The 20,276-nt window shown below is 47.2% G+C and overlaps 1 protein-coding gene across 5 annotated transcripts in view; it reads left to right on the plus strand.

Moving 5' to 3' along the window:
- The window catches only part of Asap2 (ArfGAP with SH3 domain, ankyrin repeat and PH domain 2), a 156,684-nt gene that overhangs the window by 67,417 nt on the left and 68,991 nt on the right, over nt 1–20,276 (plus strand). For all 5 annotated transcript variants that reach the window (XM_029541189.1, XM_021202007.2, XM_029541190.1 and 2 more), the window contains exon 3: nt 6,287–6,432. In XM_029541189.1, coding sequence (XP_029397049.1) covers nt 6,287–6,432 — 146 coding nt within the window. The remainder of the gene's footprint in view (nt 1–6,286; nt 6,433–20,276) is intronic.

The following is a 20,276-nucleotide window of genomic DNA, read 5'->3' on the forward strand; positions in this document are numbered from 1 at the left end:
TCTCTCTCTCTCTCTCTCTCTCTCTCTCTCTCTCTCTCTCTCCCACCCCTGCTCTTTCTGTTTGGTTTTTTGAGACAGGGTTTCTTTCTGTTGCCCTGGCTGACCTGGAACTCACTGTGTAGGTCAGGCTGGCCTTGAACTCACAGAGATCCTCCTGCCTCTGCCTCTGAGTGCTGGAATTAAAGGCATGTGCCACTGCACCTGGAAAGACTATAGCAATTTTTAAAAATTATTTTATGTTTATGGGTGTTTGCCTGAATGTATGTCTGTGCAACATGTGTGTACAATGTCTACTAAAACCAGAAGAGGACAATAGATCACCCGAAACTGGACTTAATGGACCTTTGTAAGCCTCCAATGTGGGTGCTAAGGTAAGAATGAACCCAGATCCTCTGGAAGAACACCCTATGCTCTTAACTACTGAGAATCTCTCTAGCGGCAACTACCCAGGCATGGAGGACTAAAATGATTCAGTTATTGCAGCCAGTGGTGGCTTCTTACTATGAGGATGCCTATGTTTAGCTTAGAAAATCCAGTTATGAGTGCAACCAGCTTTCCTGGTGTGTAGGAACAGAAGGGGCTTGGTGGGTGCTTACCCTGAGCCACCCTGGGCATCACGGTTGGTTCATTCCCTCACCTATAAGACAGCATAAAGGAATATTCAGAAAGTGTGGTGTTTGCTGCCTGGTGTGTAAAGGCAACAGTTGGTTGAGTACCTGTTATTTTTAACCTTCATGCATTTTGATACATCTTCCATCAGCCTTCCTTCTGTATCTTATATGAAATTGAGACTGAATGTCTAATTTTGTATTCTGCCTTTTCCAAGTTGGGTCTTCTATCCTCCGTTCTGTGAGATGATTTAATGAGCTGACCCTCATGTTAGAGAAATGACCACAGTGGTTAAGCATGCATACCGTTCTTGCAGAGGACTTGAGTTGGTTTCTAGTACCCAGAACTAGACCAGCCACAAATACCTGCTATAGGGAATCCAACACCCTCTTCTTGCCTCTGTGTGAACACACACACACACACACACACTCAATTAAAACAAATCTTTAAAAGCCACCCTCAAGTGCTACTTTGTAGATGTGCTCGCCCTCCTCCAGCTCAGCCTTGTTGGCACTGTGTACATCTCCTATTTCCAGATTGTAAATCATCTGTATGCATTGCTCTACTAACCTTGGCTTCACACCAGCAGTTCTCAACCTCGGAGAACACATATTTCTGATAGTCTTAGGAACCCCTAACCATCTTATTGTCATTGCTACTTCATAAAAATAATTTTACTACTGAGTGGTATCGAAGTCCTAAGACCATTGGAAATATGTGTTTTCGGATAGTCAAGACCCACAGGTTAAGAACCGTTGCTGTGGATAGATTCCGGAAGTGGAGTTCTCAAATGGCATGGGTGTTTTAAAGACTTCATTGCCAAGTTGTCCACTGGAAGGTTACTTTCAGGTTTTCATCTGGGCCTGACCCTAGAAATGAATTCTAAAACCAACTCTCCCCCGGGACAGGAAATAGTCCTGTGAGGTGGTGAGATCATCCCAGAGTTTACCTTTTTCCTTTAGAAATTGTGTGCTTCAGGTTAGATCTAAAACCAGGTAGCCTGTAGGGCTGGGGGTATGATCACCTTTGGAATATCTTCATGTAACATGTGGTGCACATTTGAATATTAATCATGTCATCTGGGGAGTGTGTCACAGTGCTGCTATCATGGAGAATGAATGTCTCCTCGACTGTTCCCTTCACTAGCTGTCTAGGTGGCTCAAATGTGCCACCTCTATGGATGCTTCTCTATCAGAATCCACGTGTTTGTGGTCTTGTGTGGAGCAGGGGCTTGCAGCAGCCCTAGGGGTGACACACAAGTTGGGGCCACGCTGGTGTAAGAACTGCCCACCTGGTTCTCTTCCTCATTGATGATGGCATTTTGAGCTGTTGGCTAGACTGGAAGGGTGTGGCCTTTGTTTTAGCTTACAGCAGAAGGAGGGTTGCAAGCAGAGCACATGTACCAGCAGTTCCTAGTGTGGAGGAAGAACACTGGGCTGAGAGTCGGGAAGCCAGGGGTCTGCTCTGGCTCTGCAGACTCGCTGTGTAAGTCTGATGCAGTTACTGTCTTCCCTTGCCTGGCTTGCTGTCTGTAAAGAAAGGGCTAGGGCAGGTCCTCTCTCAGCACCCTTAGACCAGAACAGGGATATGGATGGACAGGAGACATGTCCTGACCTGTTTGGGTTTCAGAGTTGAGAGCTGGAAGCAGGCTGGAACTTTGAAAGAGATGTTAACAGCCATCGAATACACAGGACTCTCCAGGGCTCACAGAGCTTCACATCTTCTTGTTTCCCCTTGGTGATTCATATCCATCCTTGGAACCATTGTCCAAATGTTTCCTTGGTGCCTGGCATAGAACAGTGATCAGCGAGGACACTGATACCTCTCTCCCTAGGCATTTATACCTGCTCCTAGGAACATACTTGTCCTTGGTGTCACTCTGAGGTCCTGCCATACTCCTGCTGCTGGGCTGAAAGTAATGAATGGAATATCTGCATTGGAGACAGATAGTTAAGACTGTGTTGGTCATTGGAGGTTAACTGGCTGTGACGAGTCCCCCTGCCATCTTTTGTTGCTCTGTGCTGGTGGCTTGTACCCTTAGTGTTCTGTGCACTTTGATTCGCCAGCTTTATGTGTACGTCTCATTAAAGAGGGAGCAAGGAGGACTGGAGAGTGCTCTTCCAAAGGTCCTGAGTTCAAATTCTGGCAACCACATAGTGGCTCACAACCATCTGTAATGAGATCTGATGCCCTCTTCTGGTGTGTGTCTGAAGACAGCTACAGTGTACTTACATATAATAATAAATAAATCTTTGAACCAGAGCGCGCAGGGCCAGAGCGAGCAGAGGTCTTGAGTTCAATTCCCAGCAACCACATGATAGCTTACAACCATCTGTACAGCTACAGTGTACTCATATACATAAAATAAATAAATAAATCTTTAAAAAAATAAAGAGGAGCAGATAAAATAATAAAATAAAAAGGTATTTTGCCTTTTTAGATCCAATAATTTTTTTTTTCTTAAATCACATTCTTTGGATCTCCTCCTTGATATACACATTTAAAATGACAAAATCAGGTAAGCCGAAAAGCACAAGATAAAACCTAACCTTGCCTCTAACCTTCTCGTCTGCTGCTGCTTAAAGGATAGGTTCTTAGGTGAGTGCACTCTGGTTTATCCATCTCTTGAATAGATTGGATTTCGTGCCTGAGGTGTGGGGGGACAGGAACATGTACAGAGGGAACTCCAAAGAGATGGGGTCTCATCCTAGGGTGGGTCCTGCAGCTCAGATTCCCATCTCCCCGAGGCTCCCAGAGGAGATATTCTTGGTTTGGGATCCCACAAACTGGAGCAGAAGATGTGATAGAGCAAGTGTCCGTAAAACAGCTTTCAGTTCTGTAAATAAAAGCTGATAGATGCGTTTTGGGATCTTTCCAGAAACTTTATTCCCAGGCTATTTATTTTAGGTTCCTATTTTAAGGTTTGTTTTTTTGGCAAAAGAAGGATAAAGGCTCTCAGATTGCTCTCAGATCTTCGTAGGAAAATTTCCAACTTGGGACTGATCTTGAGCAATCAGTTACCATGCTTCTAGGTGACCTGGCTGTTCTCACATTGGCACTATCCTGGGCACCCTAGGAAGACACAAAGATGCAGAGCATACAGGCTGGAGTGAGGTCTTCGACTCATTTGAACCTTGAAGTTCCCTTACACACACACATTGCACATGGCCAGCACCAGCTACATGCTGTGGCCATCAGCTCTGGGCTAAAACCTCATTGGGCCTTGCCTATGTTTTAACTTGGAAATAGTTTTTTGTTTGTTTGTTTGTTTTTAATAGTGTTTGGTGCAGAAGGCCTATTCTTCACAGTTCACCACATATGTTAGACTTACACATAGAAATGGGGATTAGTGATCTAACTGTGAAATGGAACTTAAGAATCTAAAATTTGAGTACTTTCAGTTTTAGCAAGGTAAACTAGTTTTGATTTTTAAAGTGTAATTTACTATTATATGTGAGCACATGCATGCCACAGCACACATTTATAGATCAGAGGATGGCTTTTTGGAATCTTTTATCTTTCCACCTTTACATGGGACCTGGGAATTGAACCCTGTCTGCCCCGTTTGCATAGAAGGGACTTTTCCCCACTGAGCTGTCTTGCTGGCCCAAGGTAAGCTATTTTTAGATATGAAATGCCAGTGTGTCAGAGAAGGGAGGAGCAGGCTGGGGAGTCAGACACATTCGGGGCCTTGTACCATTCTGCGGCTGTGTTGCCTGGGACTCCATATAGACGTCTGGTGTCATAGTTACTGCTGTTTGTGGTGTTGGTTGTGTGCACCATGTGTGTCCTTACCCTACATTGACTCTTATTATATTCTGACATCAGAGGCCAGCAGGCCTCTGCTATCACAAAACTAATAGAGTAGGTTTAGTGAGGGTTAGTTACCCTTACCTACCAGCCACACAAATGCCCCCTGGCAGCCATAGAGATGGAGCCCAGATCTTCCGAGGGCTTCTCTTGTGATGCCGACATGCTCATTCATGTGTGTATGTGTGTGTATGAGTGCATGTGTATTCATCTAGAATTCCTGAGCCTCTTTCTGGAGCTTTCCCACCCTAGGGCTACCAAATGATCCTCAGGGCTTTGTCCATGCTAAATAAGCACTGCCACCAAGGACATCCCAGCCCTGGAATGCTTCTCAAAATAAAAAGACTGAGGCATTGAAATTCAATTTTCTCCGGTGTTTGCTAAATCCACATTAGCATCCCCACAAATACCAGGTGCCAATTGAGGTCAAGGACGCGGCACCTCCCCGTCAGTGGGTAAACAGGCCATTCATAGTTCACAGGATTGGCTCAGGGTTTAGGACTGACCTTAAAAGGCTTAGTCCCTTTGTTACCAGGCATTGGCGCTAATGAGCAATGGGTCTGGTCTTGAGGAAGGCGACTGCAGAGGCGCCTTCAGGATCATTCCTTGGTGAGATAGCCAGAGCCTGTGGAGTGGTTCTATTACAGACTGGCTGGTCTCATTTGAAATGCCTGTCCTAGCACCTAGGGAATTTGATTCCATCATGTTAACTTACTGAATTACTGTGCTCCTTACCCTCGCTTTGAATCAGAGATCCATCCGAGTGGGCACTCTTGCTTTTTCTGTTGGTAAACACCTGTGTTTGACTTTATTTATCTTTTTATTTGTTTGGATATCTTCTCATGTAGTGCAGACTTGCTATGTAACCAAGGATGACCTTGAACTGATTGTCCTGCCCCTACCTTCCAAGTAATGGGATTACAGGCATGTGCCATAGTGCCTGGTTTGTGTGATGTTGGGGATCTGACCCAGGACCTGGAGCATGCTACCAAGCCACATTTCCTTCTGTGTATAATCTTGATGTTCTGGACTGGTAGAGCCACTGAGCTTAGAGACCCTAGGTTTCTTCCTCTTCAGTGTGTTATCTTGAGTCTGATGGTAAGATGAATGTCAGAGTTGGCTCTTTCTGTGGCCATATGCTCATGATGTGGTCGAGGACAGCCTGGTCCCTCACCTAAGTACTTTCAATGGATGAGAACAGACTTACTTGACAGTTTCAGTGTGGCTTGTCAATGGAAGGAGAGGGGAGGTGGAAACCCAGGCACCCAGGGATTAGGTCAAGTCTTTAGAGTTTCGGGGGAGAACAGATAAGTGGATTGAGAGAGTAGGAGTGGGAGGTTCTGTGCAGAGGAGATCCAGAGTACAGACGATGAGGGCCAAGCTGGCTCTTGTTGCCCAGCCAAGGCTTCAGAGGGCACCATAGTCCCTATGTAAGGAGGTGACAGTGGCGTGGATCTCTGACTGGATGTCCTGTGCTTTAGAGTTGGCATCTTTTGCTACATTTCTAAGAGGGAGCTGGGACCCTATCTTAGACCAATGGCTAGTGTGGTGATGGGGCTGAGGAGGAGTCTGGGAAACCTTGGGGTCATGGGATATCTCTGAGAGTTTCTGTTGTCCTGCAGGAAGCCTGATAGGGCATTTTCATGTCACTAGCTGCTTCTTTGGGCACAATGGTTTCATTTTGGAATCGTGATTGTATTTCTACTCCTGCAACCTGACAGTTCCTCACTGTTTACTCTGAGAGTGTTCTCCATGATTAATTCTGGGCATTGTGCTTAGTCTTATTTGCAACAGAGAAAGACCTGGAGTGATCCAGGACCCGACTGCTTGGTAGGTACATTAACAGTCCCTCCGCTTGCTCCTGCAGCACACGTGGAGAACGAGGAACAGTACACCCAGGCTCTGGAGAAGTTCGGTGGCAACTGTGTATGCAGAGATGACCCAGACTTAGGAAGCGCGTTTCTGAAGTTCTCTGTGTTCACCAAGGAGTTGACAGCACTCTTCAAAAACCTGGTCAGTGCCCACTGTGTGTGCAGCTACACTGTACGCAATGCCTGCCATGCTGCTGCTGCTGGAAAGACAGCCCATCAGCTGGTCAGGGTGGCTTGTTCTCTGGCTCCTATGGAACCTAAAATAATTACACTTAGTATATATTCACAGTGGGTAAATTTGGAACAAAATTTACAGTTGTAATTCTTCCCCTTAATACGACCTAAATTTAACTTGGCGTCTTAAACTGTAAGGTGCAGGATAGAATGGGTGTAGAATTAAGGGGCCCTGACATTAGTTTCTAGTAGTTTTAAAACTGTAGACTAGTGTGTTGCGGTGATGTCTAGCACTTTTCTGTTGCTGTGAAGAGACTCCATGATCAAAGCAACTCATAAAAGAAAGAGTTCATTGTGGATGCTGGAGGGGAGAGAGAGAGAGAGAGAGAGAGAGAGAGAGAGAGAGAGAGAGAGAGAGAGAGAGAGAGCGCTAATTGGAATGGTGTATGCTTTTGAAACTTCAGAGCCCACTCCAACTGGGACCAAGCATTCAAATATGAGTCTGTGGGGGCCATTCTCACTCAAACTATTATATGACAGCAGGTATTCAGATTGATAATATCTAATGAATATAATTCAGACTTATGAAGCAAGTTAACCTATATTAAAAAAAAAAAAACTATACACAGATGTCACCGTGGATGTTTAAAGGTCTTCGGGACTGAAAGAAAAGCTTTGTGAGTGGGTAGAAATGGAGTAGATTACTTGGTAGCACAGGAGTTGGGGGTGGGGGTGGGGGCCCAGGCATGCGCGCGTGCGTGCGTGTGTGTGTGTGTGTGTGTGTGTGTGTATGTATGTATCAGACATATTTTTGTGCCAAGCAGTTCCATGCCTTTCCCTGCTGTGGGCATGGGATTCTGAAGACTCAGGCAGGCAAGAGGGCTGCTTGTGATCCTGCCCCAGCGGGAGAGCTCCCTAGCATCTCCTTCCTGTTTTTCTCCCCCAGTTTCTCTCCTAAAGGCTGCGGAAGGCCAGGTCAGGACTCAGTCATGCTCTCTGTGGAGGTCACAGGCAGCAAAGTGTTTTCATTTCTCCTCTCAGCTCATGGCAAGTGAAGAAACTGCTTGTCTTGGAGGGGGTGGCGGTTGGTCTGTGGGGCTGTGTCTGTGGGTGGGGAGCAGGGAATGTCGAGTATTAGTTTATTACAGGAAGGGCAGAGAGCGGGATCATTTAAGGCTGTTCCTCTCTCTCCCCATCTTCACTTGAAAATACTTCCTTACAAACAAAGAGCTGTCATTATCCTTAGTTTTTGTTGGTTGGTTGGTTGGTTGGTTGGTTGGTTTGCTGGTTTGTTTGAACTTGAATGAATTTGAACCCCCCTGGCATTCTGATAAAGTCTGGTTATTCTCTGTCCCTGTCCCAAACAGCGGCAGGCCGAATGCTGCTTCTTGATGCCTACTTCTTCCAGGATTGTGGCAGACATTCATGCATAGTGGGTGGTTCAAAAAGAAGGGAAAGGGTCTTTACATGACCCAGGGTAAAGCTCTCTAGATGTTGACGTGGTGAGGTTCCCTAGGGAAAAGTCACTGTGCTCCCTGACCTCTGAGCCCCTCAGTGCAGAGTGGTCAGTCAGCTTTAATGTCTCACTTGTAAGTACCAATAAGCGTCCTCGAGAATGAGAGACTAAAGTAGCCAGAAAAGAGCAGGCAGCAAAGAGAGTGATCCGGAGGGCAGAGGAGAGCGTTACAGCAGCTGTGTGTTTAGTGTGACACCAGAGAAACCTGAGGAGACCTGCACATGTATAGGGAAGATGGGCGTTGCTGGTTATTGGAGGAGTTGGGGTTGTGGAAGACCATTAGCGTATGAAAGTATAAAATTTAAAAATCTGGGGACAGCTGGTCAGTAGTGGTGCTTGCCTTTAATCTCAGTCCTCAGGAGCCGGAGCAGGTGGATCTCGTGAGTTTGAGGACAGCCAGGGCTCAGAAGAGAATTTCTGTCTCAAGGAAACAAAAACAAAACAAAATATAAAATTCTTAGGCCTGAGGCAATGGCTTAGTTGGTAGAGCTTTTGCCTCCTAAGCAGGAGGATGTGAGTTCGGATTCCCAGGATTCATGAATAAACTGCACTTGTTAACTCCATTGATGACAAAATGGGAGACAAAGCCAGATGGATTCCTGGAAGCCAGCAGACCAGCTAATCTGGCCTCTCTGGTGAAGTTCCAGACCAGTAAGAGACCCCAGTATGTACAAAAGGTATCTAAGGACCAATGCCCAAAGTGGTCCTCTGACCTCTGCACTTGAGTGTGTGCACTTGAGCATTATGTATCACACACACACACACACACACACACACACACACCCCTACCTGATAAGATTGGGTAAAAAAAAAAAATCTCCCGAAAAGCAGATCAAGAACTAAACTAAATAAAGGAAAGCTGTCAATTAGGAAACACAGAGGATGAATCTCCCAGCCAGCATTGGATGCAGCAGCACCGCTGGAAACCTTAAGATGTAGCAATCCCTTTAAATGCTGAGAAAAACATGGCTCTGCCTAGCCTCAGGCCCAGCCCACCGAGATTGAGCATGGAGTAAAAGATGCTCTCACACTCTCAGGTCTGATTTCTCTCAAATTCCTGCAGGAAGCGCTTTAGTAAATGAAGAGGGAAACAGAAGGGGGGGGGGTTGGAGTTAGGGTGAGAAGATGGGCAGGGCAGTAAAGGCAATGGAGGAGGACCAGAGGTAGGCTCAGGTGGGGATATTGGACAGCGATGGGAAGGCACTCCAACTCTCTGAGTCTCTCTGAACTTTCTCAGCTAGACTAAAACCAGCCAGATGCCTTCCCACTCCTTAACTCATCTAACCCTTATACCAACCCCATGAGTTGAGTCAGGTTCACACTGGATGTCTAGATCATATAACACAGGCCCTGATAATGCACAGAGCTGAAATCTCTCTGTGGAGGGTCAGAACGCTCTCTCGGTCACTCTGGAGGGTGTTCTGCTAATAAAGAAAGGGCGCCTGCAGCATGCCACACCTCAGCGTCTGCAGTTCCTCGTTCAGGCAGTTGCACAGCCAACTCAAAACAGCTCTTCTCCTCATCTTCTATTTTCTATAAAAGCAGGGAGGGGACTAGAGCAGAGCAGGATCTAGATGTTGTATCTAGAACATTGCTCATACCGTGGCTTTGCCATTTGCAGTACTTGAAAAACCTAAAAATCACTGAGTCCAGTTGCTGTCAGACTCAGTGCAGAATGGAAGTCTCAGAGGGCGGGACACGGTAAGCATCCACCGTGTGGCAAGCTGGACCTGAAAGATCCTCTGCTTCCATTGCTTCTGGTGGCTGCAGTGCAGAAGAGCTTGTTCTCCCAGTTGCTGAACATGGGGTACATAAGCTAAGTGATTCCTGGGGCCTTAGCTGGTGAGGAATGGAGCTGGGGTTTAGCATGAGGCCTTACAGTCCAAACTTATGGTGCTTTCTACTGTTGACACCCAAGGAGGCTGCTTGGTGGCATTTGGAGGGACAGAAGGATGGAACCTGAGATAAAATAATGTAGGGTAAAGTGGTCAGAGATGGTGAGGGCTGGTTTCCCTACTGGGACAACAGCCTGCCTCACATGACCAGCGCAGAGGCAAATTGAAGTTGGAGGGCTTGCAAAGTGCTGCCCAGCACATAGGTGGTCTGTTGGAGTTCTTAGGACCTGTGAACTTATGCAACACGGCCCTGGTAGATTTGAAGACTCATGCCTTGCTTTAAGTTTCAAAGCCTTCACTTGGTGGAATGGGGACTGTTGGTCTTTCTTCTAGCAAAGATAAAGACAGAGAAAAATCTTCTTTGAGTCTAAATCAGCACTCATCAAGCATGGTGTGGATGCTGTCAACCATGGGGGCACAACCTATGAGCTGCCTGGGAGAACTCACCTTTTCGGGAGGGGGGGCTTTATTTTCAAAGTCTTGTTTTTTTGACCACACCTGTCCCATCTCATGTTTTCAGGGTCTTTTCTTTGATCTCTCACAGACATTTAAGAAGCAGTTCAGTATAGGTGAGATTCTCAGCTCCACCTTTTTCCAGAAAGAGTAATAATTACCACCTGTCTGTTTGGAGGCCCAGAAGGATGCTTCTGAAGCAGTTGGAACAGCTCCAGGAAATGAGATTTTCTTCCAAAAGCCTGAGCAGCCAAGCAGAATAAAGAGAGAAACCAGGCAACTTCAGAAATCTAACATTGTGACATTAAATGGGTCATAAAGACAACCTGGGTTCTTAGATTCATCCTGGAGAGATTTTTCCAAGGACCACTTCTGTAACAAGAAGGGACTTTTAAATGGCAAGCTTCAAACCAGGACAGACTTCTGCAAGGTCAGCTGCGGATAAATGTTCTCGTCTCTGACTGCAGAGAATTGGAAGTAGACAAGCCTTCCTAGTCCCAGAGCCTGCACAAGTGAAGACCAGAGTCCAGCAGAACAGGAGCCAGGGAGGCGGGGCTGAGGGCAGGGTTACAGTGTGAGAGCCACTGTGGCCAGAGCTGAGGAATTCCCGTTCCTTCACAGCAGAAGAGGAACCAGGAGTCCCATCAAGCATCTTCCTTTATCACCCCTGCTCTAAGCAGCTGCTGTTAAAGACAGCATAGCATCGCGTGAAGCCAGCAAACAGGCTCTGCTTGGATGAGCAGCAAGCAGCGTTAGCTGGTCCACCTCACCAGAAGAGAGGCTCCCTCCCACAGAGGTATCCCACAGTACCCACCTTTGCCTCATAAATACTGGGATTCAAGGTGTGCACCACCATGGCAAAGTCGAGAAAATGGGAACCACTTGTAGGAGGGGTAGGCTACCTGGGGCCCCTGGCAAAGAGAGGAGAGTTGAGACAGATCCTGGGAGCAGTCTGGGCTCTCACTGTGCACATGTTGGTACTGTGTGGGCCAGGGAGCTCCATGGTGCCTATCCTTTATTAGCACCTACTGTGTGCTTTGTGGGTCACTAGCAGTTCCCGGAGTCCTAGCAGCCTTGCAAGCTGTCCCTGTCTTATTCTGGTGTGAAAGCTGCCAGCGCATTTTTGGTAGCTGGCTTCGCTTTGGTCTTTTAGTTTGTGTTAAATACTCAAGATCAGGGTGTTACTGTTAAGTGAGATGAAATGCCCTGTGCTATTTGGTGGTATATTCCAGCCATTTCTTCTCCAAAATTTTTCTGCTTGGATGCCCACGCTTTCAGACAAGCAGCTTTGAGAAGGAACACAGAGAACTATCCTTTGAACCCAGTGGGTGCACTTTTGCCCAGGGCCTTTGTGTTAGCCGTTCCCTCTTCCAAGAGCGTTCTTCTACCAGACTCTCCTGGTTCTCTGCCTTGCGTACGTCAAACTCTGCTCAGATATCACCTTGTAAGAAGGGCATCCTGAGGAGCCCCTGCCCCAAACGCGGTCATAGCATTGTTGTGTGCTGCACTGAGAGTCACACATCATCACTTACGATATTGATAGTCACTCCTGTACTGGACGCAGCTTGCAAGTCTGTCAACAGCAGGATGAACCAAATGTGGTATGTCCCTACCCTGGGATAGACCTTAGCATTAAGGAGGAAGGGGCCATAGGCAGATAAATCAATGTGAATGAATCCCAAGGAAATGATGCTCAAGGAGCCAGATGGCAAGGAGTGCATTCTAAGAAATGTTGGAATATGGAAGCTTTCCTTTGGTGTCAGGGGCAGGGGAAGAGTTGCCTGGAGACCAGGAGTGAACACTTAGCAGCTTTGGGAGTTGATTGGACTTGTGCATTGGATATTGGCACGGCTTCCTGGATGTTATAACCTTCACTTCATTCCCTAACACATTTTTAAGTGTGTGATTTGTGGTAGGAGTTGGGCCTGGATAATAAATTTTATTCCGTTGCTGAAAGCATTGGCATCTGGAAGAGCTTCTGCACTGAGAGAGATGGCTAGGCCACGAGCCACAGGAAGAACTTACTCCCTACCTAAAGCTCAGTTGTGTCAATGAGGAGAGGCACAGTCAGTTGTCATCCATTCTGTAAGGGCAGTATGTCATGCCACCCCCTAGCACCACATCACACATGCATTTTTAGATCCTGGGCCCAGAGAGATAGGTGGCATGGTATGGGACAGGGAAGAGACTGGTGTGTGGGCCAAAGTGTGAGGTGGGCAGAGCTAGAGTTAAGGAGCTTTAAGGCCAAAAAATAAAAATAGTTAGGATGGGTGTCTTGGTTTGGGTTTTATTGCTGTGAAAAGACACCACAACCAAGGCAACTTTTATAAAGGACAATATTTAATTGGGACTGGTTTACTGGTTCTGAGGTTCAGTCCATTATCATCATGGCAGGAAGCATGGCAGTATCCAGGCAGTATTGGTGCTGGAGGAGCTGATAGTTCTACATCTTGATCCAAAGGCAGCCAGGAAAAGACTGACTTCCAGGCAGCTAGGAGGAGGATCTTAAAGCCCATGCTCATAGTGACACTCTTCCTCCAACAAAGCTACACCTCCTAAAAGTGCCACTCCCTGGGCCAAGCATATTCAAAACCACCACACTGGGCAGCTTGTAAAGGTGGTGTTGGCAGATGCAGTGCCACACCCTTCTAGTTATTATCTGGTGTTACCATGATGGATGCTCTCGACCTCTCTCCACTGCCCTCCTGCCTTGCTGGCCCGGCTTCTTTATTTGTACTTACAAGATAGATTATAGACTTTAGCCTCCTGTTGACTCATCTTGTCCAAATCAACTCAGGAAAAACTGGAAGACGAGGAAAAGGGAGAGCTGTTATTTTAGAAGATTGTATATTAGCTCACAATAGTTATAGCCTTGATTAAGTGGTCATTGTATTCACGAGTGCTCCCTGTTTCAAAGGCATTTTACAATACTAGTTTACAGCAGAGAAAGATGTTCTCAGTCATTGCCTGAGGTTATATTAATCCTTGCCTCAGTGTTTGGGCCAAGGTGTTCATCTCTGCCCAGAAAAATCTTGGCAGTGGAGTATTTAACAGTTGCCTTCGTTAGGTCGGGGTTGATTGAGGCAACTTAAGAATAACAGAGAGAGGAGACAGGTCTGTACAGAAGCAGGTTGTGCTTTAAGGAGAATGAGAAAGGACAGCAAGCGGTCTCTTGGGGGTAGAGGCCGTGTGCCCAGTGGGGTGGAGACGGTGTGCCCAAGGGGTTGTTACAGGGTAGAAAGGGGGACTTTGGGGTTGGAAGTTTCCATCTGCATATTTATTTATTCTCCTGCAGTCTGGAGGTTGGTCTGTTGGTCTTATCAGGGGACCCCTGGATCCTAACATCCCCAAGAAAGATGTTATCATTGTGTTAGCGTCCCTGTCCAGGAGTGTCTCGGCTCACCTGAGGTTTGGGGGTTCCTAGCACATTAACTTGCCTGCGTGCAGCAGAAGCTTCCGACTTGTTGCCTTCCTGCAAACACACATGGAGGACCAGGTGGAGCAGGGTAACTCTCCAGTAAAGCCACCGATGGAGGCACTGTTAAAGCTCAACACTTCTGTTTTGATTTTTATTTTTAAGGTTTATTTTAGTCCTGTGTGTGCCTGCGTGTGCACACGTGTGTGGGTGCCTGGGGAGACCAGGGAGTGGCTCCTTCTGGAGGGAGCTGGACATACACACGGGTAGCTGTGAGTTGTCTGCTGTGGGTGTTGGGCACTGAAATCAGGTCCTCTGCAAGAACAGATTGTGGTGTTCCTTACTATCCCTCTAGCCCAGTCCTTCTTCCAGCAGACAACATAAGCAGCCTATTTAGGGTTTACTTTCCATATCATAAAAACTACCTATATAAATGAGTTAGTGCTTTCTGGAACCATCCTGTGTTTTAAAGCTGGTTTCCCAGGTCATGATCAACAAAACTTTCCATAGTTTCCAGAAAAAAGTGACTTTGAGAAAACCCCCGGGCTCCCTCACCTCCTATGCACAGGTCTTCACTGTTTTAATTCTTAAATCTTTCTTCACAGGGACTGTGCGCCTGTCCCCAGTCCATAGCCTGAGATATTCCTTTTTTCATTAATTAATTTATTTATTCATTTTACGTCCTGATCACAGCACCCCCCCCCTTTCCTCTTCTCTGAGTCCCACCCTCACAAGTCCCTGCCCTTTGCCCCCTCTCCTTCTCCTCAGAGAAGGGGAAGTCCCCCTTGGGTACCATTCTACCCTGGGACATCAAGTCAAAGCAGGACTAAGCATCTCCTCTCCCCACTGAGGCCCAACCAATCAATCGAGAAGAAGGGGATCCAACAGCAGGCAACAGAGTCAGACACCCCCTACACACACACACACACACACACACACACACACACACACACTCCAATTGTCAGGGGACTCACATGAAGACCAAGCTGCATATCTGTTCCAAATGTGAAACGGGCCTAGGTCCAGCCCCTGCATCCTGCCTTAGACATTCTAACTAAATGAAGATAAAAGCACACTAACAGAGAGTGTGTGGATAGCTGCCGTTGTTCACACTTCTATATCCAAGAGACTGCCTACCTCTTCCCATTTTTACCTTGATTAATCTGTCAGCATCAGTCTTCCTTCCTTCCTTCCTTCCTTCCTTCCTTCCTATTTTTTTGGTTTGTTTGGTTTGGTTTGGTTGTTTTTGAGACAGGGCCTTGAAGTTGCTATATACCCAACATGACCTTGAACACTTGATCCTCCTACCTCTACCTCCTGAGTGCTAGAATTACAAGTGTATGGAATTATGCCTGGTTTATGAAGTGTTGAGAATTGAATCCAGGGCTTTGTACATACCAGGCAAGTGTTCTTCTAAAACAAAATAGGAGCTACAACCCCAGCCCTAGAGTTTATAATTCTCCCTTCATGTCTCTATTTTTATTCCCTTAGTCAATTGTTTGCAGATAAGACTCAAAAAAAAATTGATGGATGGATTGATGAGTTTACACACGCTTACTGTATTATAGTTGGCTCTTTAAGGTGGAATCTTACTGACTTGCCCAGACTGACTTTGACCTTGGGATCCTCCTGTCTCAGCTTCTAGTGTGCTGGTGTTACAGGCATACACACTACACCTACATATGATTTAAAAGTAGCAGTGTAATTCACTCTGTAACTGAAGCCTCATTTCCCTCTCTGATGTGTCCTACCAGTACTGACTGCCCTGCCATTTACTACATGTAGATCCTGTGGGGTGTGTGTGTGTGTGTGTGTGTGTGTGTGTGTGTGTGTGACTGGGGCTGAGAGATCTCAGACAGCTAAGATCAGGAGTTTCAGTGAGATAGCTCATTTTATTTGGGGGTCTGGGAGAGACAAAAGTTATATAAACCTTGGGGTGTTGGGTGGGGGTTATTGGGGTGAATGTACATCATTGGCCAGGGCCAGGGTGCTGGAGATGCCTCATTTGCATGAGAAGGGATTTCAGGTGCTGGCATCTTAACCTTGTACAGGGGAGAGAAAGTTTAACCCTGTCTAAGGTGCTACTTGATCTCCTGGGGATAGGGCAAAGGTCTTACTCCTGCTGATCTCAGAACGAGATTTCTAGGGTTTGGACATGCCTTGACCCTACTCTTGCTCCGGTCCCACTCCCCTCCCCCCACCCTAGGCTCCTCCATCCCACACTGCACCACTGAGGAGGGTGTGCAGTGTACACATAAGAGGTAGTATGGATATTTTCTAGAACATACTGGATGCAGGTAGGGTCTGCCAAGTGCCAGGAGAAATTCATATTAGGGAAAGCCTCGGGAGTGCCGGGAAGGCTGCTGCTTGCTTGCAGCTGGAAAGGCTTTGCCGGAAGGGAAAATAGCTCTGGATAGTGTCTTAGTCGGGGTTTCTTTCTTTCTTTTCTTTTTATTTGGTTTTTCGAGACAGGGTTTCTCTGTATAGCCCTGGCTGTCCTGGAACTCACTTTGTAGACCAGGCTGGCCTCGAACTCAGAAATTTAGTCAGGGTTTCTATCCCTGCACAAAACATCATGACCAAGAAGCAAGTTGAAGAGGAAAGGGTTGATTCGGCTTACACTTCCACATTGCTGTTCATCACCAAAGGAAGTCAGGACTGGAACTCAAGCAGGTCAGGAAGCAGGAGCTGATGCAGAAGCCATGGAAGGATGTTCCTTACTGGCTTGCTTCCCCTGGCTTGCTCAGCTTGGGTTCTTATAGAACCCAAGACTACTAGCCCAGAGATGATCCCACCCACAAGGGGCCCTCCCCCCTTGATCACTAATTGAGAAAATGCCCCACAGCTGGATCTCATGGAGGCATTTCCCCAACTGAAGATCCTTTCTCTGTGATAACTCCAGCCTGTGTCAAGTTGACACACAAAACCAGCCAGTATAGGCAGTGAGGACAAGAGAGGACATCATAGTCAGGGAACAGATTGAGGACAGACACTGATCCAGGGACACAGTTCAGGAGGCTGAGTCGGGGGATGAGATGCACTGAGGAGGAGGTCAGTTGCCTCATGCACCGGTCAGCATTCTGGTATCTCTCTCTTACCAACATGGTCCCAGGTAGATCTGAAGGGCTGTGAAGGAGGGCTTGGGCAGCCAGGGACTAGAAGCCCATGGCTGGGAACAAGAGAGACAATGTATCTTTCAGGAGAAGGGGCTTCAAAGCACTAGGTGATCAGGACATGGTGGGATTGTGGAAGTGCCTGGCAGGCAAAGACTGCTTGGCTTAGCATGGCTGTGTGGTGCAGAGCTGACAGGCGCAGGAGACTACCTCTTGGTGAAGTAGCCAATTGTGGAGGGTGGTGGTAACAGGAACAAGGTTGGCTGTGTGGTCAAGAACACCCCAGGGTGTCTGTCCTGGTCCTTGACCTTGCAGGAGGAAGAGGTGGACCTCTTCAGAGCCCTGTGTTCCTGCCCAGGGTCTTTCCATCAACTCCCAATGGAACCCAAGTGTGATTGCTGCTCTCAGGTGTGATTGCTGCTCTCAGGTGTGATTGCTGCTCTCAGGTGTGATTGCTGCTCTCAGGTGTGATTGCTGCTCTCAGNGCTCTCAGGTGTGATTGCTGCTCTCAGGTGTGATTGCTGCTCTCAGGTGTGATTGCTGCTCTCAGGTGTGATTGCTGCTCTCAGGTGTGATTGCTCTCAGGTGTGATTGCTGCTCTCGGGTGTGATTGCTCTCAGGGATTACTCATAGGCAAATACTGGTTCCTTACTGTCAGCCGCAGACCTCACTTTCAACAGAGCTTTACAGTACTTAAAAGTCGATCTATTAAGCGTAATCCTCACAAGTCACAGCCGATTACAGTATGCCTTGGGCTGATGCCAGGCCTATGACAAATGTTGACTTGTTTAATACTAAAGCAACAGTGTCTGAGCTAGGGTTTCTGTTGCTATGAAGAGACACCATGACCACAGCAGATTTTATCAAGGAAAACACTTGATTGGGACTGGCTTACAGTTGCAGAGATTTAGTCCATTATCATCATGGTGGGAAACATGGTGCTGGAGAAGGAGCTGGCAGTTCTACATCTTGATCCCCCAGCAGCAGAAGGAGACTGTGAGCCTCACTGTGTATAGATTGATCATAGGAGACCTATGGTCAAGCATTCAGACATATGGGAACCATTCCTATTCAAACCACCACAAATGGATACTCAAAAAAAAAAAAAAAATGTTTTGGAAGTGAGCCGTTAATGAAAGCTCTTATTTGGAGTATGGTTTTTGATGCCAGCCTCACTGCACACTTTTTCAGTATTGCTCAAGGGAGATCCTATCTCACTGGAAAATGTCCTGTGCTGAGGACCCGGGAGATGGCTTAGCACGTAGAGATGCCTGCTGGCAGCTGAGCCTGAGGCCCTGAGTTTACTAATCCCTGGACCTACGTGGTAGAAGGAGAGAACGGCTCCCATATGTTATCCTCTAAACTTTACACACTTGCCATGGCATCCATGTGCCCATACATGCAGTCATTAGAAATTTGTATGCTGATATTTCTATCTGGCAACCACATTTCAATTAATCTTTTACTTTTGAGATTGGAGGGTGTGTGTGTGTGTCCTCAGTCTGTAGTTCTAGCTGTCTTAGAACTCACAGAGATCTACCTGCCTCTGCCTCCCTAGTACAGGAATTAAAGGCGTGTACTACCAAGCCCAGTTACATTCCATATTGTCTTTTTAAATGGTATGTATGTTACATACGTTTTATCTCCCCATTCAAGGTAACCACACTGAAAACTAAGTTCCCTTCACTGAGGTTGCACATGAACATAGAGAAGTTCCACCATCCTTGTCCCTCTGTCTCTCTCGTCCATTCCTAGGATGTAGATCTGGGATCTGCTGCTGTAGTCTGGCTCAGCAGTTGGTAGGCTGAGCCCAGCGTGGGAGGCAGTGGGTCTCAGACTTGTTTCCTTACAGGGAAGGCATTTAAGGGTTCGGGGCTTGCATCGATGTTCCAGGCTGGGACCTTGCTGTTCCACTTAGCTCCTTGGAGTTGCCCTTGCAGCAGCCCTGCTTGCCTGTAGCAGACCCTGAGTGTGTCGGGGGAGTCACATTGATTATATGAGACTCACTCCATGGTGAGAGTTCAAGACAGCATCTTTGACTTCTTGCTGCAGTAGGGGAGCTGTCTCCCCAACTCCTGCCCTTCCTTTTCTCAACTTTCTCCTTTGTCCAGCTGCAGATATGTGCACAGACATATACACACCCAGACACTCGTAATCATACACACTCTCTCATACATGCCCTCCCTCTCTGCACATTGACACACAGGCCCCCTTAGCACTCTACTGTCTACCCACACACACTCACTGGTCTCCTCACTGGTTGCCCTCAGCACTCACTCACTCACATGCCTTTTCAGTGACAAAAGCCTCTGATCTACCTTCCTCTCATTCCCACGATGGAGGCATGCTTGCCACCCCACCCCACCCTACTCCACCCCACCCCCGTAGCCCTGAGTGCCTACAGTGTGGTTCTGCATTTCCCTTTGCCACTGGGGTATGTAAATGCCACTCAGGCTGATGAAACGCAAAGTCTCTGGGCTACATTCCAGCTTCGATCGCAACAGATATATCACTCAGGGGAGGCAGAACACAGCCTAAGATGGGGACCTAAACCCTTGTCTCTCTGGGTGGGAACAATGTACGCTGAGGTCGAGGCTATGGTTCCCAAACTCCTGGACACCCAGATGCTGCTGGGAACCTTGAGGAGTTGGGAATGGAGGCCCTTAGGCCCATGATGTGGAAGGGCACGCATGGGGGTGTGGTGGGAGTCGGGGTAGGGTGTTTGGTCCTGGAGAGAGGGCCTTCTGTGGGAGACTTGGGCAGCCTGGCTCAATAATGAAGGCTTCCTTTCCTGGTTCTTAATGAGAGAGACAATCCTTGCTTGTCCAAACTCTTTATTTTTGATGAAAATGGTACATACAACTTATTCAGGGCGGACCAGAGATTAAATACCGTTATCAGGAAGGAATGTCCAGGAAGGGAGGATTATTGGCTGAATCCTCAGGGTAGGCCCATCTATATACCTCATTGGTATGGAGAACTCTGGGCTCTATGCTAGTGACAATAGTCCTCATGTGAGGTGTCATGGTCACATGTTCCAGGACAGGAACTGGTCAGGAGCAAATGCAAATACCTACTGTTCTCAATTATGAAAATTGCAGGGGTTCTTTAATCTATCCCCCTTCCCAGTTTTTGTCTGGTGACACAGTTCCACTTGCCCCACACCATAGCAGTGGTGGTAGGAAGCAGGTCCTGCCCTTTCGTTCTGCGCTTTTGATATTGACTGATTCTCTTATTGACTGATGGTTCTCAGACAGGTTTAGGTTTTTACTCAGTGAAATAACTTTTCACGACTGAACATCGGGAGGTTCTTCCTGTGGAAGCACACAGATCCGGGTCTTTTGTTAGCTGTGTGCTCACTTCTGAAACAAAATGTGTGAGGGTGGGTAAGGCCACCACACCATGCTGGCCAGGTTTTCC

This window comes from Mus pahari, chromosome 7 (assembly GCF_900095145.1).
Source record: "Mus pahari chromosome 7, PAHARI_EIJ_v1.1, whole genome shotgun sequence".
Lineage (NCBI taxonomy): Eukaryota > Metazoa > Chordata > Mammalia > Rodentia > Muridae > Mus > Mus pahari.